The following is a 25,398-nucleotide window of genomic DNA, read 5'->3' on the forward strand; positions in this document are numbered from 1 at the left end:
CCCCCCCCCCCCCCCCCCCCCCCCCCCCCCCCCCCCCGCGCCAGCCGGCCGCGCTCAGAAAGCCCCCGCGGCTCCGCCCACCCCTTAGGGGCTTTCTTCAGCCTCCAGCGACTGGAGTCCTGGAGCGCAGCCGCCGGGCGCGCGTTTCCGCCGAGCTGGGGCGCGCAGAGCATTGCTTTTCTGGGGCCGCCAGAGACAAGAGGCGGTGACCTCGGTGCGCGCCCCGCGTCCCCGGCTCCTGGCCAGCTCCCCGGCCCCCGGCCCGCGCCCCGGCCGCCAGCATGGTGCTGCTGGCCGGGCCCGGGCCGGAGGGCGGCGGGGCGCGCCGCGTGTCCCCGCAGTCGCCGTCCCCACCCCGGGACGCGCAGGCCGGGGAGGACCCAGCTGACTTCGAGGAGTACGAGGACTTCTCGAGTCTGCCCGACACCCGCAGCATCGCCTCGGACGACTCCTTCTACCCTTTTGGAGGCGAGGAGGAGTACAGCTCCGTGAGCGCGGAGAGCGTCCCGGAGGCCGTCCCGGAGGCGGCGACCCTCCTGCGCGCCGCCTGCGCCAACGATGTGGGGCTGCTGAGGGCGCTGGTGCGGCGGGGGCCCAGCGCCGAGGAGGTGCAGGAGACCGACCGCAACGGCCGGGTAAGCGAGCGTCCCCGCAGGTTTCGGGTGCCCTCTGCGTACCTCCTATTGCCTGCGCCACCCGGATCCTGACTCTGTCCAGCACCCGCGGTGAACCCTTTTCCTCGCTCTCTGGGCGTGGGGCACGTGTGGAGCCCTGGGTGGCCTGCCCATCCCGGGCTGGGGTGGGGCGGCACGATTGATCTGCCTGAGGTCACAGCGCCGCGGGGGCCAACGCTAGTCCCGGCGTGCTCACCTCAGCCCCCTCTCGTTTCCCGCCCCCGGAGTCCTCTTACTCCTGCCTGGGGCCCGCGCCGGGATCCGGGTTGGAAGCCTCTCGCCGGTTCCCTTTACCCTCGGTCCCCTCTGACCGTCATCCTTGCTCGCCTGCCGGGGAGAGCCCTTCTGCCCAGAGCCCCACTTGTCCCCAGTCCTCGGCCCTTGCGCTGCCCCTCGCGCTTTCCCTTCCACGCCCGAGCGCGGATCGGCTTGTTCCTGCCCCCCGGGTTCGGAGTTTCCTCTGGGACCCCCTGCTTACCCGTACCCCTCCCCCGTCCCACGCCCGGCCGCTCCTGGTGACCCACGCGGTGACCTGCCAGCGTGATGTCCGACTTGGCTGTCTGCACGGTCACCGCGGAGAGCCAGGCCCCGGGGAGGGCCGCGGAGGGGCGCGCGCCCAGCAGGTAAGGCAGGCGGGCGTGGAGGCGGGGAGAGGCACGGGGTACGCATCAGTCAGGGCGAGACTCAGAGACGATGAGAAACACTTAGAAAAAGTTGGCTTGAGAGGAGCTGGCTCTCACAACACAACCCACCAAAGCAGCTGGAGGGAAAAACCAAAGGGTGCCCACGGTGGCCAAGTGCCCGTGGTCTGTGCTGTGTGCCCAGTGGCAGAGATCTCACCTGATCGTCACATTCCCCGGTCCCCGGGGGATCCGCAGCCTCAGCCTGGCACAGATCGGGAGGGAAGGCGCTTTTGCTCGGGAGCCCACGCCTGATAAGAAAGATGTGCGTTTCCTTGGGAACTGGTGGGACCCTGTGCCTTTGGTTTATCTCAGGGGGCCGGCTGGTTCGCCCCCGACTGTGGTCTGGGCCCGCTTTAGGCAGACAGGAGCCCCGGGGAGGGTCATTTTCTGCTGCTACACGTATGGTCTAACTTGACACAGCATTTGAACTGGGGAAGGTTCTGCACTTGGTGTGATGTGTCAGATGGTGCCGGCCCTGAGGCCCCTAGGGCTGGGGGAGCTAACCTGGGGTCTCCGTGGGCAGATCACCCTGGTGGCGCTGGGACACCCGGCAATGCCTGCGCCTCAGCCCTCCCTCTGGTGGCCAGGCGGTGGGTGCTGCTTCTGCAGGCTCTGCTTTCACTTTTACTAAGGTGGCTTTTCACAAACAGATGCTTATGTGAGACCTCACTTTGCTGAAGCAGGTACCCAGGGCTGCTTTAAAGGAGGCCCGACAAGCATCAGGAAGAACACGGGTGGGGTAGGTCTCTGCCGGGTTTCGGGCAGCCTGGGGTCTCCAGTGGGCAGGGGTGGGTCTGGCTCACCCAGCCCCCACTCTGAGGCTCCACTGGGCTGGGCTTTGTTTTTTCCTTTGGGGCCAAAAAATAAAAGTTGGAAAACAGCTGCATTGGAGACCACTGAGAACAGCGTAAACCATCCCCAAGGGGCTTGGGTCTGACGGACTGAGTTTCTGGGCCACTTTGAAAGCCCCTCCCTCAGTGCAGAGTCAGAAGAGGCTGGCTCCATCTTCCGAGCGCCCCTCTGCCTCAGTTTACCCGTTGTGATGTAGGGCTGACAGCAGATCCAACCTCCTGGGGTTGTGAGCATGAGATGCCCTAACACACAGCGCTCTGACATGGCAGTGTTCACTGTCTTGTCCTGTTTTTCACTCACCTACCTTCTCCTCGCTCGGAAGAGCCATCCTCCCCAGCTTTTTATCTTTTTTCCTTCGGCCACGCAAAGCTCTTTTTCTCTCTGCTTTTGCCCTTGATGAAAGAGCCTCCCTTTGTTTTTCTGCTTTGAGTCTCCTTTCTGCTCCCCACCAAATCTGGATGGAGAAATGGCACTCGGCCCACCAACAGCAAGACCCCCGGTTCTTTTATCTTCTGATCAGAAGGAGAGCGTCCTGGGTTCTTGGCTTTGAAGGCGTGAGGCGAGAGCTTCTGTTCTTCCCAGTGGCTTCTTGATGCTCTTATCAAACAGCCTCTGTCTATTCTGAAACACTTTGAAAGAATAAAGTGTCTCAAGGTCCAAAACATGACCCTGTAGTGAATGGGAAAATGAGTGGTTATTGCAGACCTGCTGTGTACAAAGCACCGTTTGGCACTGCAGGAGACTCCAAGGTGAATCAAACAGTCTCTGCCTTTTAGTGGAGGAAGAACTCAGAGTAATAGTACCCAGTGCTTAGAGAGTAATAGTACTCAGTGCTTATTGCCAAAGGCAGGATGTGAGAGGGGCCCTATAATAATGCAGAGCAAATGTCTTGGAAGCAGGGAGCTGAGGACAATTCTGGAAGCCCAGCAAGGGGAGCCTTTTGGAGATGGTGGTGGGAAGACATTCTAGCCAGACAGATGGAACGAAGGGGGTGGCGGCAAGTGCCGTGTGGTTGGTTGCAGTGCGGGATGATGTAGGTGCCAAAGCCCGAGAGGCTTCCCGGGGCTAGCTGACGAGAGGCCGGCCTGGAACAGACGGCTAAGAAACAGGAAATCGGGACACAATGTGGTTTCAGCGTGCCAGGGTCCGACCTTGGGGCTGTGGTGTGCCTCCCCAGATGGCCATTCACTCACTGCCTTCAGGTTCTGGTCTGAAGGGCATCTCCTCAGGGAGACCTTTCCTCCCATGCCTAGCCAAGCCAGTGGCACTGGGAGCTGGGGAGGACAGTCCAGGTGTTCAGAAACTAAGGGCTGAAATTGTATGTAGGTAGGGTGGTCATCTGAGAGGACATGTGACATTCAAGTAAAGATGTAGAGAAGATAACTCGGGAAGAGCACTCCAGACAGGGCACAGCATGTGCAAAGGCCCTGAGGCAGGAGCCCTTTGGGACTGGTCTATGATTAGTAGCAGTAAAAAAGCTTACAGAGAACCCAAGAGCTTTTGCTGGAGGAGAGAGGTAATTGCATTAACTATAGAATTACAGGTGCTGCCGGCAGCAGCTTAGCAGAAGAAAAATGTCTCTAAATGTTTTTTTTTGGGGGGGGGTGTTTTTGTTGAGCTGTTGATCTCTGGTCAGTTAAGAAGAGAGTTTTCCTGAGCTGACAGAGGTTTCATTTGGCTGGAGTAACTAAGGATCATGTTTGTTTTAAGGTGTGTTCTTTCCTGGCTCCTGAGGTTTGTAGAATTTCGGGTGTGGCTTAACACAGTCTTCTAAAATATTTATTGCTCTAAAAGGATGGCGTAATTGAATATGCAACCTGTAAATATCTGTCAAACAATTCTTCAGCAATATTCAAAGTGTGCTCTGCTGTCTCGTACATTTATGCGTGTTTTGTTCCCACTGACACTGGGGCAATGGAAGCTACCACACTTCTTCTTAATTCTTCACTTCTCTCTCAAGGTTCAGCCTTACAGCCCTGACAGCTCTGCAGACAGTACTGAAACCAAAGGAAGTGTCTGTGCTGTGTTCGCTGTTACAGAACGGCAGTTTGAATGTCAGACAGCTGCTCTTGTACCAAATTAGGCCCAATTATGCTAAATTTAAAATATTGTACTCCTTTCTTTTCTTTTTAATTTTTTATTCATTTTTATTTATTGATTTTTGGCCATGCCCCGGGCTTGCAGGATTTTAGTTTCCCGACCAGGGATTGAACCCTGGCCCCCGGCAGTGGAAGCGTGGAGTCCTAACCACTGGACCGCCAGGGAATTCCCACTCCTTTCTTGATATAATTCTTCTCATGCGTGTTTAAATTCCAGGGCCTCTTGCTGAAGTTTTTCGAAGGCCTCTCCAGCCATTTGCTCTATGGCTCAGGAAGGCCCACACTGCAGACCCAGTATGGGGGTGTCTCCCTTTGCTCCTGGGGGGCTTAAATGTTTCATAGATTTGTAGCAGTGACTGGGACCTTTAACTTGACATATACGTGAGAAATGTTTTGTTTCTGTTTTTGTTGGTTTTTTGAATGCCATAGTAAGATTTATAAACTTTGGAATCACCTTTCCCTAAAATGAGAATCAAGTGTGAACTCACACCCCCTTCTGCATTTACCAGGCCTCAGTATTCATGGGCTTGCATGCGCTTAGGACTGGCTAGTTGGTGCTGAAAGTGAATTCTGGCCTCAGGCCTCCATACGTCTGTCGAGGGTCATCCAGCAGAGAAGGAGCCTGGCTTTGCCGTTTAGGGATGTATCAGTATGTTAGTGTGTTAGCTGCACATTCTGAAGTGTGGGAAGGGGGGTGAGAAGGGAGAATAAGCAGATTAGACTGGGAGCCCAGGGGGCCAGACCAGGGAAGCTGGAGTGAGCCTGGGAAAGCCTGGGCTTGGGACGGGCAGGCTGACAGGTGTTGGCCTCTTCCTTTCTCCACTGACCAAGATGGCCGCTCTGGGCCCAGAAGCAGTTGAGAGGCTCATTTGTTTTGTTTTTTTCATTTTTTTTAAAAAAAAGGACACAGTTTTTTAAAGAGCAGTTTTAAGTTCACAGCAAAATTGAGGGGAGGGCACAGAGATTTCCCATATACCCCCTACCCAGCCCCCCAGGCACATTCTGCCCCGTGCCCCCATTGTCAGCATCCCCCATCAGAGTGGTACATTTGTTATAACTGATGAACCTACACTGACACATCCTAATCAGCCCAAGTCCACAGTTTACGTTAGGGTTCACCTTTAGTGTTGGACATTCTGTGGGTTTGGACAAATGCGTGATGATGCTTATCCATCACTGTAGTATCGTATATTGTCCCACGTGTTCTTCATGTAAGTGTATCAGTTATCTATGGCCACAGCAATGCTGCATAACAAATAACTGTGAAACCTCATGGGTGGATACACCAGTCACATTTTGCTAAGGGTTGCCCAGCTCAGCCAGTCTCAGCTGGATTTGCTTTTAGCTGGGGTTGGCTGCAGATGGCAGGACTGGGAAGGTCTTGGCTGGGGTGGCTGGTCTCTGCTCCATGTGATTTCTTGTCCTCCAGCAGGCTGGCCCAGGTTTGTTCTCCATGGCAGGGCTCCCAGGAAGCAAGCAGAGCAAATAAGGTTCGGCGTCAGTTCTGCTGAAAGAAGTTACAAAGCCAAGCCCAGATTTACCCTCTAAGTGTGAATTTGCTTTTGTTTGTAATGAATGCTGTTCACTAACCCTAAGCATTTCTGTTTACCTAAAATTTATTTTTATTGAAAAACATTTCAGATAGGTGCCCAAGAAGAGGATATCAAGACCCTCCCATGTCCTAATCATTCAGCATCAACAAGCGTCAGCCCCTGAAGGCCGGTTTTAATTTTGATGGAAAGGATTATAGGATTTAATGCCGCTTTTGGGGTGTGTGTGTGTGTGTATGAAGGTTTCAGAAACCTAGGAGGACAATTGTCAGGGGGTTTTGAAGCTGGAATGGATTTTAGAGGCTAGTGGTCCCCATCATTTTGTAGTAGAAGAAAGTGGGGCTCAGAGAAGAGGACAGCTAGATGTATCGGGGAGCTGGGTTCTAGAATGACCCGGAAGCTATTCATGATCCTTCTTTTGACCCCCCCGTGGGCCTCTCCAAGGGGCTTCTGAGCTTCCCACCTTTGCCTCCTGGCTGCCCATGAGGAATGGGCTACCTAGAAATTCTGTGAGGTGGTTTGGGTGATTTTGAACATTTGATTTCTTTTCCACCCTATGCTTGTAAAGGAGACTAAGGCAGGTGTTATAAAAATCTAAAACAATAAGAGAGCTTAGGGACCCTTTTGGAACCTCATTTATTCATCTAACATTCATATCAATATAATATGTGAGCTATTATTCAAAGCTATTTTGAATGACAACTTCTAGTAGATATGGCTACAGTTTAGGAAAAGCTTTAAATGTTATTTAGCTAATTGTAAGTTCAATTCCTCCAATCAGACCTTTAGGTCAGTAACTGATGGTTATAGGATTGTTCAAATTTTCTCTTTCTTCCTGAATCCACTATGGTAACCTCTATTTTTCTAGGAAACTGTTCCATTTTTTTTTTTCCCCTGAGTTTTAAAGGTTAATAGTATGAAGTTTTTACAGAGTTCTCTTTTTAATCTCTGCTATAACATTATTATATGCTGTTTTTCTACATTTTTGAATTTATGCTGTTTATCTTTTGTGACATATTGTCAAAAATATTTTATTAGTCTTTTCAGAGAATCAACTTTTGTTCTGGATCTGTTTCCTTCCTCACTATTTCATCAATTTCTGCTTTTCTTTTTATTCCTTCCTTCAGGTTTGTTCTACATGTAACTTTCAAAGTATCACTTTCATTTTTTTTCCCCACAAGTTTTGATATGTAATATTTTATTATTGTTGTGTTCTCATTTACGTTATGATTTCCTCTTTTTCTGACCTAGAAGTTATTTAGAATGGTGTTTAAATTTTTAAAATACATATTGTTAAGCTTTATTAAAATATTTATTTATTTATTTTGGCTGCGTTGGGTCTTCGTTGCTGCACGCGGGCTTTCTGTAGTTGCGGCGAGCAGGGGCCACTCTTTGTTGTGGTGCGCGGGCTTCTCATCGTGGTGGCATCTCTTGTTGCGGAGCACGGGCTCTAGGCGCGCCGGCTTCAGTAGTTGTGGCACGTGGGCTCAGTAGTTTTGGCTCTTGGGCCCTAGAGCGCAGGCTCAGTAGCTGTGGCGCACGGGCTTAGTTGCTCCGTGGCATGTGGGATCTTCCTGGACCAGGGATCGAACCCGTGTCGCCTGCAATGGCCCGCAGATTCTTAACCACTGTGCCACCAGGGAAGTCCCTAAAATAATTTTTAAAACCTGATCCAGAGACTATGGTCTGCATGATATTTTGAAATTTCTTGAGACTGCCTTTACAGCCTATTGGGCCAGTAATTCTAAATCATAACCATGTGACATTTTATGATTCCTCCAAATTAACTCAAAACAGTTCCATATGTAAAACAATACGTAATTCCCTTTAATTAAAGGAAGTAAGAAGGATGTAGAGAAGTTGTTAAAATATGTGAACAAAGGAAATAGGCTTTACTCCAGATGGTTGGGAAGTAATTCTTTTAGACAGCTGGTCGAATGAAGGTGTATGTATGGCTCTGTGTGTGTGTGTGTGTGTGTTCTTATGAGGTCGGATTTTATGATGAAGTAGGATGTTAAGAATCCTGGATGTCACTCGGTGTGTGTGTACAAAAAGAATAGAGACTGTTTTTAATGGTGTTCCTGAATTTGAAAGACAGTTGAAGGTGGCATTTACTTATTTATTTCTTCTAAGTCAGAGACACAGAAATTCGGGTAGACGTGAAATCCCGAGCGACAGTTGGCTTGGTGGCAAAATTGGATTAGAGTGGTGGGATTTGAGAGCAATTTCAAAGTAACGGAAAAGCAATGTATGCTTACAAAGGCACATCTACGTCAGCTCCGAGGAAGTTCACGTCCAAGGTAGGCATGTGATACGGCGGAGAACCAAGCGTTTCCCTCTGGCTTCTGTTTCTGAAACTTAACTGACTGTTGGGTTCGAGGCCACCCCTGGTGAGGGACATCCAGCGGAGGCGGGTGTGGAGATGAGGCTGCCGAAGAGGCACGAGCCCTGCTCAGGGGCAGTGCCTGCCCAGTAAAGGGTGTTACATTCACAGTAGCACATTTTCCGGAATAAAGGAAGACACGTGAAGTCAGTTTAAAAATAAAGGAAGATGGAGAAATTAGGCTGAGTGAAAAAGAGTCCATCTCTAAGGATTATATGCTGTACGGTTCCGTTTATGTAACCTTCGCAAAGTAATGCAGTTGGAGGGATGGAGACAGATTAGAGGTTGCTGAGGTTAGAGCTTTGGGGAGAGGAGTGGGTGGTACTCTAACTGGGACAGGCCTGCTTCTAGATTGTGTTGGTGGTGGTTATGGGGAGCTGCATGAGGGTTAAAATGGCAGAGAACCCCCCCGCCCACACACACACACGTGACTGGGGACACCTGAACAAGCTCTGGATTTCAGCCATGGCCATTTCATGATGTTCTCGTACTGTAGTTATGCAAGATGTTGGTATTGGGGAAGAACGCCCAAGGGGGCAACTTTCTGCCAGTCTATCACTATTTCAAAATCAAAAGTTTAGTAAAAATGAAGGAAGGCATGCATTACCTTTAATCTGCAGCCCTATCGCATGAATAGACTGGATTTTGGAAACTAAAGCAGGATCAGAGCTGGTTAGTACGGGGGAAGTGGGACCGACTGGGAGTATTGGGTGTTTGAATTACTGCTACTCGAGTGTGGTAAAACGAGTTAGCAGCATGGCTTCCTCTGGGCGTTTTTCCCAAATGCAGGATCCCAGGCCCTCCCTAGACATACAGAACCAGAACCGACACTCACTTTAAGCTGGTCTTGGTGATCGGTATGTATGCTTGTTGGAAGAGCTCTAGGACTTTATTCTGAGAGTAGAAAACAAGTGTGGTGGTCAAGGATGGCAGGCTTAGTTTGGTCACATGACCCTGGACAGGTCACATGATCCTTCCATCCTCAGTTTCCCCTAGATCCCCGTCTAGAAAACGGGGATGCTTTTTATGAGGCTAACAACACCTCACAGAGGTTCTAGGGCCTAAAAAAGTGACTTACACGTACAGCGGGTACCACATCACAGGTGCCTAGTGAGTGCGGCTGTTGTTTCTATGGGTGAGTTAACCTCAAGATGGGTGTCCAGTCCTGCTGTTTCAATTTCAGCCAAGGGAAGAGATGAGAGCACATGAAACCTCTAACCAAAGAGGAGTGATCGAGAAAATGGTGTGTCCGCTTGGTAAGGACCCTTTTGTAAATGTAAACGTTAGTTAAGAGGGTCAATCTCCTGTTACGTGTTCATACCGCAAGGAAAGTGGCAATTGGAGCCATGGGCGCAGGTGAAGCAGGGCGGGAGCGGGCGGAGGGGCAGGGCAGGGGCTGGGGCCACATCTGGGGAGCACCTGTGATTGCGGGTGGGGGGAGGCAGAGGCTTGGAGGCCAATGAGCGGGCTCCAGACTGATGACCAACGAGGAAGCAGAGCGCCCCAAGCAGGGCAGAGATAACCGTTGTGCCAGGGACGGTCACGAGCCCTTGTCCTTTCTTCAGCATTTCCCGTGAGTTCAAGTTAGGGCAGAGCTCTGGATGGGAGCCCTCGTGCATCCCGGGACTTTCAGGGCCTGATTCCGTCGTGATGTCCTGCCATGAACAAGCAGCTGCTATGGGTCCCCAAAGTTTCCTTCCATTTCTGCTTCTCCTCCACTTTGTCAAGACAGGCATCCCCAAGGGGCTGGCCCTGCCCACTCCGATCAGGAGGGCCAGGCTGCATCGCTGCCTTCTAGACCTTCCAGCTCTTGTATTTGGAAAACACAGTAGTCGTGCGCTAAAAATAGCAGTGGTGACACAGCTGCCGGGAAGGTTTTGCGGAGCTGTGAGTCAGGCCTTCTTTCCTTGGTCATAGGAAATGGGTGGGTTTCTAGGAAATGAATTCCATGTACAGCGGCGCCGGGATGGCCCGATGGCCAGCTGGGGGTGCGCAGTCCTTGTGTCACCTGACGACGCTTCTCCCTGCTGACCGTCGTGCTTCAGATGATCCAGTGCTTTGGGGAGCCAGTTCATCCGCAGTGAAAAGGGACGCAGGAGACACTGCGGAGCAGGGGAAAGAGTGACTCAGGTGTGTCTTGTCACCTACACGTTCCTCCTCTTTTGAGGTCCCCAGGCTCAACCTCCATGTGCTGTGATGTCCTGCCGTGAACAAGCAGCTGCTATGGGTCCCCATATGGTGGGAGGCATCCACTGGCCCTACAGAGGGATCAACTTGCTCTGGTCTGCCCAGGATTTTCTCATGTTGGCACAGAAAGTCCCACATCCTGGGAAACCCCTGTGCCCCTGGCCAGCTGGGGTGGTTGGTCACCCTACCTAGGAAAGCCACTCCCGTGTTGGGGCCGCACACAGTGTCACCTCAGAGAAGCTGAAAGGCCCACTGAATGCAGAATTCCTCCTTTAGCGGAATCTGGAAACCCTACTTTGGAGGAAAGGTGCTGCATTAAGTTATGGTATCTGGGGCACACCCACTGGGAGGGAAGCTTTTGCCTAAATGCAGTCGCTTAGACTGGGTTCTTTGATCACAGGACAGAGCTGTCTTCCAAGGGAGACATTATCTTGGGAGGCTTTTGGGAGACAGCAGAGCCCTTGATCGGGAGGGCCCATGGCGGGAGGGCCTGGAGCGGGGTGAAGTCTCCACTGCCATACATGAAAAGTAGAATAAATACATTTTTCTAAGAAATTCAGCTACTTAAAATGCACCAGGGAATCTCTGGTGAATTTGTTTTTAATAGAAATAATTATTTAAAAATGTTGTTCGGTGTAAGCAAATCTAAATGCTTTGGGTTTGTTTAGAGTGAGGTACAAGTGTATGGAGTTAACTCATGTCGTTTGTGAAAGGCAGTGAGTTACAGTGATTCTGCTAATAATACTACTGGGTCCAAGAATACTTAAGATACTGTTACCTTGTTTTTTTAAATAACCTAAGGTTAATTTGGTTGAGGGGCCTTTGAAAATAACTGAAAACTCCTCAACATTCTGTTTGCACCTGGCACGTTCCATCTGTCCACCTGCAAATGGCTTGGTTTCAGCCTAAGTGTTTTAGCAAATGCGTGGAGTCTGTCTTTCCTTATCAATAGTGTGCATACTTTAGAAAAACGTCAAAGTAAGAAGAAAAAGGACTTGTTTTTCAAAGAAGTGGGTATTCCTGAATGTTGAGTATTAAAACAGGTTTGAGTCCATTTGGGCTGCTGTGACACAATACCACAGACCAGGGGGCTTATGAAAATCAAACATTGATTTCTCACAGTTCTGGAGGCCGAAGTCAAAGGTCAGGGCCCTGCGGATTCGGTGTCTGGTGAGGGCCCGATTCCTGGTTCGTAGACGGCCGTCTTCTCTCTGTGTCCTCACCGGACAGAGCAGGGGAAGGAGGTCTGTGGGGCCTCTGTAGGGACAGTCATCCACCCTCATGACCTGATCACCTCCCAAAGGCCCCATCTCCTAGGACCATCACACCTGGGGGTTAGGATTTCAGCATATGAATTTTGGGGGGACACAAACATTCAGTCGAGAGCAAAACACATCAATTACTGAAGGAATCAGTAAAAAAAAAAAAAGCATTTAAAGTGTCTTTCCACTTGCAGAAGAGGTACATAACTTTTCAAAATTTGCAATGTGTATGACTTTCATTCAGAAAATTCCAGAGTCCCTATGTGGAAAATTGGATGGGTTTACATAAAGAGAATATCCGTATCTAAAAATAGGGAATCCTGCTATTCTGTGATTTAAAACAAAAGTTCAGATGAATAAAATGAAATCATTGAAAATTAAGTAGTCACAAGATGCTTAGAAATAGAAAAAAAAAAAAGATTCTCAAAGAAAACAGAGCCTTTGAAGTTCTAAGTGATGGGAAATCCCCAAAATGCCAAATAAAAGGAAATAATCTAAAAAGGAAAGTGAAGAAAATGGATTGTTTTTTAAAAAGCAGTATTGATATATAATTCACATACTATACAATTCACCATTTAAGACCGTACAATTAAGTGATTTTTTTAGTATATTCACAGATACGGGCAGGCATCACTGCAGTCCATTTTAGGACATTTTCATCACCTCAGAAAGAAAACTTGTACCCTTCGGCTCTCACTCCTCTATTCCCCATTCCCTCCAGCCCTAAGCAACCGCTAGCTCCTTTCTTTGTTTACATTACTTATAAAAGGGTTTTTATGAAAGATGAACTATATGCCAACATATCTTGACAGTTTTCTCAGCAAAGGAATACAACACACTTCACCACAAGAGGTGCCTGCCAGACAGGGTGACGTGTGTGGGTTCTGCCTTCAGGGTCTTAACTGTGAGTTTCCTATAAATTATGGTGTATGATAAAAAATTACGTTTTTTACAAAGTATGCAAAGCCCCAAACTTGAACCATTTCCCAGTGAGCCTTGGGCCTAGCTGTCCTTTTGTTCACCTCTACTTGGGCTTGCTGACCTGTCGCTGAGGTCCTCAAAGTGTGGCCTCCGTTCAGCAGTGTCAGTGGCACCTGGGGCCTCGTGACTCGGGAACTCTGTTGAACAGATCAGCACTCTGTTCAACAACCTCCCAGGGGATTCTGATGCGCACTTTGGGTACCACTGCTCGACTGCATTTCCATCTTCTGTTTAATGTTTCTGCCAGCTCTGCCTAGGAGGCTCTCTCTCCACCTGGGCACGGCCTGGCTGTCTAAATATTTTGAAGAGAGGATGGAGGGCCAGCCTGGCTTTGCCCTTGTCCGGGTTTTTGGGGCAGGGGACGTGGGAAGTGCCCAGTGAAGGCCGCGGATGGACTGTCACCGCCGTCCCTGCCCCTCTGAGTGCAAACCCCTCCCTCAGTGGGCTTGGTCCCCACTTGTCCCTGACCCGGCCACTGTCCACCGCCGCCTCTCACGGCCTCTTCCATCTCTTTCCCTTCTTACATCTTTGGATCTCTTCTGTCATAAAAAAGAACACACACGCACAAACTCCACACAAGCCCAAGACTCACTTGCCTGCAGGCTCCTGAAGTTCTCTGCTTCCCAAGGCCAAGGGTGTGCGGGGCTGGCGGGTGCCTGCCCGGTGCCCAGCCTTGACCCGGGGGCTGGGGGGCTCTCCTGCCCCAGCTCACTCTGTTCCGGCACCTTCTCTGGCTGCCCCTGCAGCTCAGTCTTCCGCTTCATTGTTGGGGGTTGTGAAAGCGTCCCTTCCTGGGTCCCGGCCTCACCCTCTTGAGCTCTGATTTCTTCCCTCCCAACCCACCCCTTGGACCTGCTCATGGCCGTGGCAGGGCTGCCTGCCTCCCCTTCCCCCGCAACATTTTGGGCACTGTTGTCTGCATGATCTTGACCGTGGCCTGACTGGGGGCGAAAGCATCCATTCCCTGCAGCTGGGATCACGCCTCCAGAAGCCACCTCCTGGGACTCCATAGGTCTCCCACACATTGCCCACTTCCGGTTTCCCCTGGGCCTTCTGGTTGCCACTTCTTTGCCCTGAGGCTCTCTTAACCCGCTTCTCCCTTTACTCCCTGTGGTGGCTATTTTTAAATGTCAGCTTGGTTAAGCTATAACACCTGGTTATTCAACCAGACTAGTGCCATGAAAGTATTCTGTGCATGTGGTTAACAGCCACAATCAGTTGACTTGAACTCAAGATGACCACGGACAGTCTGGGTGGGCCTCATCCAATCAGTTGAAGGCCTTAAGAGCAAAAGCAGGTTTCTTGGGAAGAAGGAATTCTGCCTCCAGACAGCGGCATCAGCTCCTGCCTGAGTTTGCAGCCTGCCAACCCCACCATCGTGTGAGCCAGTTCCTTAAGTGTCTGTATCCCCTGTTGGTTCTGTCTCTGCCGAACGCTGACTCGTGTATTTCTTGGGAATCTCACTTGATTGTCAGAGCCCCCCGGGCTTGTACAGCTGATGCCAGCTCTCAGCCCTCGACTGCTCTCCTAAGAGTCACGCTTGCCTTCAAGATCAACTGCAGGATTTCTCCCGCCAACCTCCCAGCATCTTGTACTTTTCTGTGAAGTCATCCCAACGCCCCAGCCCCAACTTTTGGGCACCATTTCTGTTGCCAAGACTCTGTGGGGATGTAACCTGTGCAGCTCCAGTGCTCTGTGTGTGAGAGGGCCTGTGTTTGGTGTGCTGCTCTGCTGTTGCCGTCTTGACATTCTTAATGACTTTGAACCTGGGGTCCCTTGTTTTCATTTGGCACTGAGGCTACAAATTACGTAGCTGACTCTGATTGCCCCATGCTGCTGGCTGCTCATATTTGCAACCCTGGAGGTGACCCAGCCTCGCTCAACTCCCATTTCCAGTCATGTTCTAAGCACTGCACAGTCTCCAGTGATGGTCCCCACTTTTCACTGGAGTCTCACCACCTCTCTAGCTTGAGGCTTTGAGACATCTCACTTTAACAAATGTGGTACCTCCTCTCCGGTCTCCCCACTGCATCTCACCACTTTCCAGTCTGTTGTGTGACTACTGGATTTATTTTCATTTGTGTGGCTCGTGTTACAACAGCATCATCTTCAGAAGCCTTTCCTTGAAGGCCCCTGACAATAGTGTTTCAAATGCCTGCCTGATTTTCCACGGTTTCCTTTTGTGTCACAGAAGTGGGTGACTTTCTGTCCCCACAGCCATGGTAGATCCTTATTCTCCCTGGGACACACATCGTTCCCTTCTCTCTACTGCAAGGCAGTGTCACCTTCCCCGTGAACTCCCGTGCCTCTTGCTGGATGGTTTCTTTCTGACTTTGGAATCTCATCACAATTTGCAATTTGTTTATGAAACTCCTTTCTTTCTGCTTTGTTTTATAACTATTTGTTGATAATTGCTGTCTCTGAGCTTGATGAGCTCCATGAGGGAAAGTCCTCAGCATCATTCATTCAGCGTGTGTTCTCTTCAGTCAAACAGAGTTTGCTGCACATAGTAGGTGATTTGTATCTGCTTATTGGATAAAATTGGGCTACTGTGTCTTGCTGCCAGTTATATAACCTTGATTTGAAAATACTTAAACAGATAGTTTTGGGTCTTACATTTAAGCCATTAATCATTTTGAGTTGATTTTTGTGGTTGGTGTAAGATAAGGGTCCAATTTCATTCTTTTGCAAATGGATACAGTTTTTCCAATATCATTTACTGAAGAGATTATCCTTTTCCATTGTGTATTCTTGGCGTCTTTGTCTAAAATTAGTTGACCATACATGGTTGGGTTTATTTCTGGGCTCTCTCTTCTGTTCTGTTGATCCATGTGTCTGTTTTTGTGCCAATACTATACCGTTTTGATTACTATAGCTTTGTGATATAATTTGAAATCAGGAAGTGTGATGCTTTCAACTTTGTTCTTCTTTCTCAAGATTGCTTTGGCTAGTTGGGGTCTTTTGTGGTTCCATATGGATTTTAGGATTCTTTTCCCTATTTCTGTGAAAAATGCCATTAGAATTTTGATAGGGATTGTGTTGAATCTGTGTACCTCTTTGGATAGCATGGACATTTTAACAATATTAATTCTTCTATATCTTTCCATTTATTTGTGTCTTCTTCAGTTTCTTTCACCAATGTTTTATAGTTTTCAGTGTAAAGATCTTCACCCCCTTGGTTAAATTTATTCCTAGGCATTTTATTCTTTTTGATGCCGTCGTAAATGGGATTGTTTTCTTGATGTCCTTTTTGGATAGATCTTGGTCGGTGTAAAGAAATGCAATTGATTTTTGCGTGTAGATTTTGTATCCTGCAACTTTACTGGACTTGTTTATTCTAACAGTTTTTTTTTTTTGGTGGAGTCTTTAGGGTTTTCTCTATATAGGATCATACCATTTGCAAACAGATAATTTTACTTCTTCCTTTCTTATTTGGATGCCTTTTATTTCTTTTTCTTGTCTGATAGCCCTGGCTAGTACTTCCAGTACTGTGTTGAATAGATATGGTGAGAGTGGTCATCCTTGCCTTGTATCAGAAGTTAGAGGAAAGACTTTCAGTTTTACCCCATTGATTATGATGTTAGCGGTGGGCTTGCTATAATTGGCCTTTATCGTGTTGAGACTTCTCAACCTTGGCACTACTGACATTTGGGGCTGAATAATTCTTTGTTGTGGGAGTTGTCCCACGCATTGTAGGATGTTGAGCAGCTGCCCTGGCCTCCACCCACTGCATGCCAGTAGGGCACCCGCCCTGCCCCAGTGTGACAACCAAAAATGTCCCCAGACATTGCCAAATGTCTCTGAGTGGGTGGGGGGAGCAAAACCACTCCCTGCTTGAAAATTACTGAAATAGAGAATAAAGGCAGCAAAATTGTTTGAGTTGTGGACAAGAGTGCCTTTTACATGGAGAAATTCCCGAGGTTGTAGAAGGATCTAGAGTATTTGTCAAGCCTGGTTGCTCTCTCCTCCCTCTTCTCAGTGAAAGTTTGGTCAGGTGTTGTTTAAAGTGAAAGAATTGACATGGCTTAGCGGAAAAATTATATCCACCAGCTCCTCCGAGTCCACAAAATGAGAGAAACCTATGATTAGAATTGCCAGCACTTGTAAACACTCCTCAGTTTCTTATTTGGAGTATTTCTGGTTAGAATCTTAACATTTGACCGTATTTTCCTTTTGAAAAATACTCGTAATTGGACAAGTTGTGCTTTTAAAAATGTAATACGAGGAGATTAGCCCCAGGAGGCATGACACATCCACTCCAAATTTCAGAGTCTGCCTTTCACGGTGATCACTCCATCTTCATCCAGACCCAGGAGGACCTTGGAGGCGGCCATCACATGTTCAGTGGACATTTAATTGATAATGAAGCTTATGAGGAGCCAGAGATGACCATTTCATGCCTAGCAAGATGGTGTGCGGTGCATTCTACCAGGAAAACTATCAAACGCTGTGCAGCAGTTCCTCCTTTAAAAAGAAATATCACAAAAAAGTGTGTACCCTGCACCAGGCACTGTTCTAGGGAACAGAGTGCTGAGCAAAGGGGGGAATTCCCATTCAAGTGGGGCTCACATGCTTTTGGGGAGGAGGAGAGGTAGACCAGGCAGGGCATGGGTTATGCAGTGTTGAGTGGATGCTGAAATTCTCCCTGAGGACAGAACCTTCGAGTAAAGACACTGTGGAGGGAAGAGTCTCCCTGCATGGTTGTAGAGGAAGATTGGTCCAGGCAGATGGAGCAGCAAGGACGAAGGCTGTGAGGTGGAGGACCTGGAATGTTCTGGAACAACCAGGAGGCCAGAGGGGCTAGGACAGAATGAAGTGGGGGAGCCGGCAGGAGCAGTGGTCTCGTGATACTACTCAAGAGACAGACTTGGGCAACCAGTTAGAGCAGCAGAAAAAAGACCCACTTCCACTCAGATGTGAAAGTTTTAGTAACGTCTCACTGGGATTTGGTGCTCTTTCAGGAGGACAGAGTGTTCCAGGCCAGAGGTTTTTAGGACTGGTGTGGTGAGCTTGCCTCTTGCATCATACCTAACTGGACTGATGCCTTTTCAATATTCATGTAATTAGATCATCAACTATTTCACGGATGCACATAGCATTTGAAGCTGAGCTCCCCAAACACTGTCCTTAGATTGACAGATCTGTATTTGGGCTTGTCATCCGGTGTCCTTAAGCTTTGCTTTTTATTATTTGTTTGTTTGTTTATTTATTTATATGTTTTGGCCGCGCCGCACAGCATGCAGGATCTTAGTTCCCGGACCAGGGATTGAACCTGCGCTCCTTACAGTGGAAGTGCAGTGTCTTAACCACTGGACCACCAGCCAAGTCCCAAGCTTTGGCTTTTTAGATCTGACTTCAAGTCTGGGGGATCATTTCTTGAACAGGAAATTTAAGAATGTGATTATGTGAGTCTGTGGAGCACGAGGCTTCCCTCTTATGAAAGGAAACCCCGAGAAAACCCCCTAAAACTAAAAAACACTTCCTGGGGGCTTGTGGCTTCCCCTGTTGGCCTGTGGCCTGGCTGCCCAGAGGCCTGTATGTCTGAGAGGTGTGCTGGGTGCCCGGTCGGAAGAGGAGGTGCTGGGCCGTGGGGTTTGACGGGTTTCCACCCGGGTTTGAGAACACCACATGGGGCATGCATCAAACAGAGAGATGCGAGGTTCTGGGGTTAGAGATTCAGGACGGCACCTCTGAGCCCTGCTAGGCCCCTCCCACCTCCTTCCTCACCTGCATGGAGGCGCCCATCCATCCTCCACCCTTTCCAGATCTTCCCTGATGCCTTCTCAGTGCCCAGGGATGATGCCTTCTGCATGCCAGGCCCTGGGCAGGAGCCTGGAGGCCCAGAGAGCTACAAGGCCTGGGGCCCCGTCCTCAAGGAACCGACAAACGGCAACATGGTCTTGAGAGTTTCTCCATGAGCTCAGTGCCACACTGAGTAGTACAGTTGACCGTTGAACAATGGGGGGTTAGCGGCTCCACCCTCCTGTGCAGTGGAAAACCCACACAACTGCCATCTCTGTCTGAAAAACAAAGGAATTGATAAGTGACTCACCCAAGGGCAGGAAGCAGAAACAGTTTGGACAGTCTGGACTCAAACCCTAGTTGTTTTGCATTCATATGTTGTGATCTCTAATCAGACAGAAACTTTCCCTCACACTTAGTTGATTTCAAGATCTGTAAAAATGAAAATACATACTATATTTATTGAAAAAAGTACATGTGTAAGTGGACCTGTACAGTTCAGACCCATGGTGTTAGAGGGTCGGCTGTATTTCTCTTTTCCATTATGTGATAGTAGGAAATCATGCAACTCTACAGGAAGGAGAAAGAGCCAGGGGGTCTTTACCTGGTTGGAAGTCATTGTTTGAATCTGATACACTGTGAAAACACCATGTGTATGCGATCCTGTAACTCACTGTGTGTCTGTGTTTACATATGTGTATAATGTTTTCTTATCTCTATTTTCCATCTAGTTCATTACAACATTAGACCAACAGAATGGTTCTTGTCTGGTCTTTTCATGCTTAATTTTTTGGTGTGCTCTCTTTTGTGTGTGTGTGTGTCTGTGCTCTCTTAATGTTTAATTGAGGAAATTACTGTTGGTCTCCTGTAGTCAGAGCTGATTCAAACGGGAAAAGATTTTTCCAGTGCAAATGTGAGTCTTTTCCACTACATTTACATTTCTCTGGTCATTATCATGTGTTTTCTGGCTCTCAACAGCGGTATGTGCTTGGCTAAGAGGTTGGGAGACCCTTTTGCTGCTGAATTTCAAGGGGCAATGAAGTTGGGGTACATGAAGGTTTCATTGGGCAGACGTTTCTGATGTTAGTGATTGTGAAACTCCTTCTGGATAGAGCTTGATTTTTTGCTGTGAATGAATGATCACACCACCCTCTGATCCTTGCTCCTTTACTCTGACATTTAACAGTAATATTTATTAGATATTTCTTTCTGCTTCCAATAGAAATATTTAGGTGTGGAAAATGGAAAAAAAAAGTACAAAGGAGAAAATAAAAACAAGTGACCAGTACCTGGAGATAAAGAAGTTAACGTTTGATATGATCTGTTCATCTGTTTATCTATCTCTAAAGTTTATCTTATAAATACAATTTTGGATCCTGCTTTTTTCACTTCTAAGCATACTCTGAGCTCATTTCTATATTAAAAGTGCTTTAGAATCTTGATTTTTTCAAAACCCATTTCGGTACACATCCTAGTTTAGTTAATCATTTTTGGGCGTTTTGGTTGTTTCTGAGATTTTGCTCTGTGGATAATGCTCTGATGAATGGATGTCTTAGTATATCTTTTATTGGCACTTGGAGCATTCCTTTTCAGATCAATTCTTAGAACGTATATTAGCTTTACGAGTATGAGCCTTTTAAAGGCCATTTTACTTTCTAGGAAGATTGTACTAATTTCTCCTTCCACCAGCAGGCAATAAAACTGCCTGTTTCGCTGTATCCTCATCATGCAGCACATTAATTATTAAAATGTTGAAATGGCTTATTGGTCTTTGCAACATTAAAAATCATACATGCTTATTGTAAATATTCAGATAACATGGATAGGTAAAATGCCAAATATGAAAATCGCTGATCTAGAGATAATTAAATTTTTTCGATATCAGTTGAGTCGTTTCTTATGCTACATGTAATCTACTTTTTTCCTTAGCAACTTATTGAGGCAATGTTTCCATTTCTGCACATACACATCATTATTTTTAATTACTGCAATATATTCTGTATTTTGGATATTTTGATTTTTTAAACTTTTGACTTCCTGATGGACGTTGAGGTTATTTCGAGTTTGTCATTTATGAGCACTACAGCAATTTGCATATATCTTTGCACACTGATCTGATTACTTTTAAGGAATTGTTGGATCTTGAGTGTGGGTCCACGTGGTGGGTCCTGTTATTTTCACAAAGACTTCTGCCTCTCCCTGGAGCAGTAGACTTCTCTCTCTGTAGCGTCATGTTTGGCTGGCCCTCTTGCTCTGGCAGATTCAGTGTGAGAAGTGACTTGAGTAGCTTTGCTCATGATTTTTAAGACCCAGCATACGCTCTACCATACCCTCTTTTCCCTCAGTGATGAAACTCGTGACATTCCAGGTAGAGAGAAAACAACATGGGAAAGAGCTGCAGCCCACTTACAGTGGACATGTCATGTGGGAAAGTAGACTTTTGTCATAGCCATTGAAATTTGGGGCTTGCTTATTACTGCCACATGACCTGCTTATCCTGACTGGCTATAATACATGGTAACAAATTGCCCTTTAGGAAGAGTGAACCTGCTTGTGTTCACCAGCACGATAAGAGAGTGCCTTTCCTTCCACTTTGCCAAAGCTAGTTATTTTAACTCTTTTTAATCTTTTCTAACTCATGGTCAAAAATGATAACTCACTTTAACATGTGTGTCTTTGATGACTAGTGAGGTTAAAACATGTTTCCTATAACATGTTTACTAGCCGTTTAGCTTTCTTCTTTCTTTGATTTACTTCTTCATATCCCTTGCTCTCTCTCTTTTTTTTTTTTTTTGGGTTAATCTGTCTTTTCTTCCTGAGTTCTAAGAACTTAAAAAATATGCTTAAGATATTATTCTTTGTCTAGCACATGTTCCACATTCTTTTTCAAGTTGTCATGTATTTATTTTTATTTATTTATTTATTTTTGGCGGTACGCGGGCCTCTCACTGCTGTGGCCTCTCCCGTTGCGGAGCACAGGCTCTGGACGCGCAGGCTCAGTGGCCATGGCTCACGGGCCCAGCCGCTCTGAGGCATGTGGGATCGTCCCGAACCAGGGCATGAACCCGCGTCCCCTGCATCAGCAGGTGGACTCTCAACCACTGCGCCACCAGGGAAGCCCCGGCATGTATTTTTTAAATCTTATTTGGGGTTTGTAGAATTCTTGAATTTTTGGCTTGATATCTTTTGTCAGTTTGGGAAGATTCTTTGCCACAGCCTTGTCAAATATTGTTTTGTCTCATTCTTTCCCGCCCCCCCCCCCCACATTCTATGACACCACATTCCCATATATTAGACCTTTCTACCATGCTCCATGTATCTCTTACGGGTTTTTTTTCCCCCTATCTTTTCCATCCTTTTTTTCGCTGTCTGGGCATTTTTGGTCAACTCATCTTCCAGTTTACTAATTCTCTTTTTAGCTTAATCTGCTTCTTAATTCCTTTTAAAATTCTTAGTTTTAGTTATTATATACTTTATTTCTAAAACTTTTGATTCTTCTTCAGATTTCAGTTCTCTGCTAAAATTCTCCTTTTGTCATTACATGTGAATTATGGTCTCATACCTTCAGTATCTGTGTCTCTTGGAGATGTTTTCTATTGTCTGTCTGTTTTTCTCTTGGTCCTTTCTCCTGATATCTCTGGTAATTTGTTGTTTTTAATGATAGACACTGTATATGAAACATTGAAGTAGTTCTAGATAGTGTTGTCTTTCACCAGAGAAGATTTAATTTGCTTCTGGCAGCCAGAGTGGGGCAGCTGATAGTAGGCTACATAGGTCTTTGTAAGGTCTGTCCTGTCTCTGGCTTGCCTGACTTGTGGGCCTAGCCCTTTGGGCTTCCCACAGAAAACATGGGGTGTTCAACAGGCCTGTCACCCTGGGCAAGGCGTGAACTCCCATGCTGTCTCCTTAACCCTTGAGACTGTGATCGACTCTGCCAGAGGCCTCTGATCATTGCTGCTGCTCTCTGCTTGGTTTCTCAGTCTCTTAGCCTTTATGAATCAGCAAATACCATGATGGGAAAAGGGATGAGAGTGGAAGCTTATCGCAGGGCGTTCACCTTCTTTCTTGGGCATTGGGCCCTCAAGTCCTGGTTGTCTGGGAAGTCTGACGCCTCCAAATAGATTTAAAAACAAATGGCTCAGTCTTACTGTTCTCAGTGGGAGAATGGATCAATCAAAGCTGGTTTTTCATGGCTGAACGGGGAAGTTCCTATCATTTGCCATTTTACTTTTTTTATGCTATTTTGCTGAGAAGGAATAGATTTTTGTTTAGTCAGATTTATCTGTCCTTTTCTGTATGGTTTCTGGCTTTGCTATCATGCTTTGAAATGCTTTTTTAAAGCAAATTTAATAGTTATCTAAATTTTCTTGCAGCATTTTTATGGTTGTATGTTATTTAATGATTCATTTTGGCATAAGACGTAAGGTAAAGATCCAACCTTATTGTTTCCCAAATGGCTAGGGATTTGTCCAACACCGTTAACTGAGTAATCCATCTTCTGTGAATATCTGAAGTACCATCTTTTTTGTTGGGTAGGTGGTGTCTCATTACTATTTTAATTTGTTTACTAGTGATTTTTCTGTTATTTATCCATTTAGAATATTGTACTCAGTATATTTACGCTGATATTTAATATATTTCTGTGATTACTTAACTAGTCCTGTATATGTCATTAATTTTGGTTACTGCTTTTAAATTTCCTTTTAATTTTGCTTATGACTTTTTATATAAATGGAAATTATGTTTTCATGTACAGTAAAATTTTTATTTGTTCTTTTATTCATTGTTATTACGCTATTGAAACCCTTCCTTGTCTCACGATCAGTTAACTATTTTAGGATGTAAATATGTATGTATATATTTATTTTTGCTCTTAATTTTCTTTGATCTGTATTTTGAAATATGGAGTGTGTGTGTGTGTGTGTATTTTTCCTGCATAATTGTCAACTTTTCAACAATGTTGGTTAAATAACCCATCCGTTTTCCAGATTCTTCTTTAAACACACCTTGACCTTTAATGACAAGGGTCTTATTTGCTTAATTTTTTCCCATTTAATATACTTTTTTATTCTTCTTAGTATTTTGCTCTCCTCTTCCCATTTTTAAAAACCTGAGGTATAATTGACATATAACATTATATTAGTTTCAGGTGTACAAGATAATGATTAAATATTTGTATATACAGTCGCCCTTCTGTATCCACGGGTTCAACACCTGCAGATCTGCATCCATAGATCAAAAATATTTGGAAAAAAAATTCCGGAAAGTTCCCAAAAGCAAAACTTGAACTTGTTGCCAGCTGGCAACTATTTCCACAGCATTTCCATTGTATTTATAGCTATTAACATAGCACTTACGTTGTATTTATAGCTGTTAACATAGCGTTTACGTTGTATTAGGTATTATAAGGAATCTAGAGATGATTTAAAATATATAGGACAATGTGTGTGGGTGATGTGCAAATACCAGGCCATTTTTATATAAGGGACTTGAGAGTCTGCTGGTTTTAGTATCCGTGGGTGTCTTGGAACCGATTCCCTGGGGATACCAAGGGCCGACTGTCTTGTGAAATGACCGCCACAAGTCCAGTTAACATCCATCACCACCCATTAGCACATTTTTTTTCCTTCTGATGATAATGTTTAAGATCTTCTCTCCTAGCAACTTTCAAATATAAAATACAATATTGTTAACTATAGTAACCGTGCTGTACATTACATCCTCACAGCTCATTTATTTCATAACCGGACGTTTGTACATTTGAACATCTTCCTCCTTTTCAGTTAAAGTCACGCACGTACATGGTAGAAAAGAGGCTCTTACAGATGGGCTCGTGTGAATAGCCGCAGCTACTCACCCCAGACCGTTCCCTCTCCTGTCTGCTTCCTGGAACTGATAACCATCCCCACTTCCATTTCTTCTGGCAGCCACTCCCTGCTGATGTACAGCTTGCTCATAATGGGCATATTGATTTATCCATTTGGGAGAATACCATTGACTCCCTGCAGTGACAGATGGAGATTTTGCTGAACTGCACTCCTATCTCCCCCTCTCTCTAGTCAGACACACCCACCCAGAATTCTTCATATTTATGGTTCTAATGCCTTGTTGCTTTGTGTGTTCTCAGCCTATTGACAGTGATGCTGTAGGCTAGGCCCGCCTGGGGCACTCACCTGGGCCCACTCTACCTGTGGCAGCCTCCACAGACATTTCCCCACCAGAGCCAGGGTCATGCCTGGACCAGCCCTTGTGGTTCTTAGTAGGACTGCAAGACACACGTCAGCCACAATCAGCAGCAAACTTTGAAAGAACAAGTTTTATTACTTTCAGGACCTGTAGGGCACACAGCATGCTTGGGGCCACACAGCAGAGGTGGTGAGGGTCGTCGGGGTGGGGGGGGGAGAGAGAGAGAGGGAAAACGAACACCTGGGGTTGTGCCTTTATTGGCAGGGTGAGGGCCTAGGGTTCACTCTTTATGGGTGAATTTAAAACAAAAGAGTGGGAGTTAAAGTGCAGGAAGGGAAGCTGTCCACAGCTATCTAGATCACCTGGAGGTTTCTAAAAAGAGGAACATTATGTGCGGGGGCGTGGGGGGGGGCGCCTGCCTCTTTTTGTAGTCGAATAGCTGGCGATGTGTTTATTCGAGATGGATGTCTTTGAAGTGGATGCCTCAGCAATCAAAAGCTTAATGTCAGGCACTTACGTTACAGATCACAAAAGCTAATCGTCAGGCACCTACACATGTATTTTATTTCACCCTTGATTTCCTTTCCATCCGCTCTAGTCAGTATTTCTGGATTTCTCCTTTAGGGAAGGACATTCCTGGCCTTTCCCTACCTCCTCTGCTCCCATCACCTCTTGTTGTGCCCTCCTTATCTTTCTACTGACAAGATTAATAACATTTTTTCCCTTTAATCTGTAATTAAGCTTATGTACACCTCGATTTTATCTGTTGATTGATTCTAACAGTTGGAAACAAGTGACA

At 46.7% G+C, this 25,398-nt stretch overlaps 1 protein-coding gene and 1 long non-coding RNA gene across 4 annotated transcripts in view; both read left to right on the forward strand.

Moving 5' to 3' along the window:
* Positions 1 to 27: 27 nt before the first annotated feature.
* Positions 28 to 25,398, forward strand: part of ANKRD33B (ankyrin repeat domain 33B) — a 91,050-nt gene continuing 65,679 nt past the window's right edge. For all 3 annotated transcript variants that reach the window (XM_027125324.1, XM_027125325.1, XM_027125326.1), the window contains exon 1: positions 28 to 635. In XM_027125324.1, coding sequence (XP_026981125.1) covers positions 282 to 635 — 354 coding nt within the window. In that variant the 5' untranslated portion in view covers positions 28 to 281. The remainder of the gene's footprint in view (positions 636 to 25,398) is intronic.
* On the forward strand, positions 1,186 to 7,181 carry LOC113630148 (uncharacterized). Its single transcript, XR_003436835.1, has 2 exons — positions 1,186 to 1,297; positions 2,008 to 7,181. It is a non-coding gene; the product is annotated as an uncharacterized LOC113630148 (long non-coding RNA).

Source organism: Aethalodelphis obliquidens, unplaced genomic scaffold, assembly GCF_003676395.1.
Source record: "Aethalodelphis obliquidens isolate GAN/ISIS:26980383/991018 unplaced genomic scaffold, ASM367639v1 scaffold29, whole genome shotgun sequence".
Classification (NCBI taxonomy): domain Eukaryota; kingdom Metazoa; phylum Chordata; class Mammalia; order Artiodactyla; family Delphinidae; genus Aethalodelphis; species Aethalodelphis obliquidens.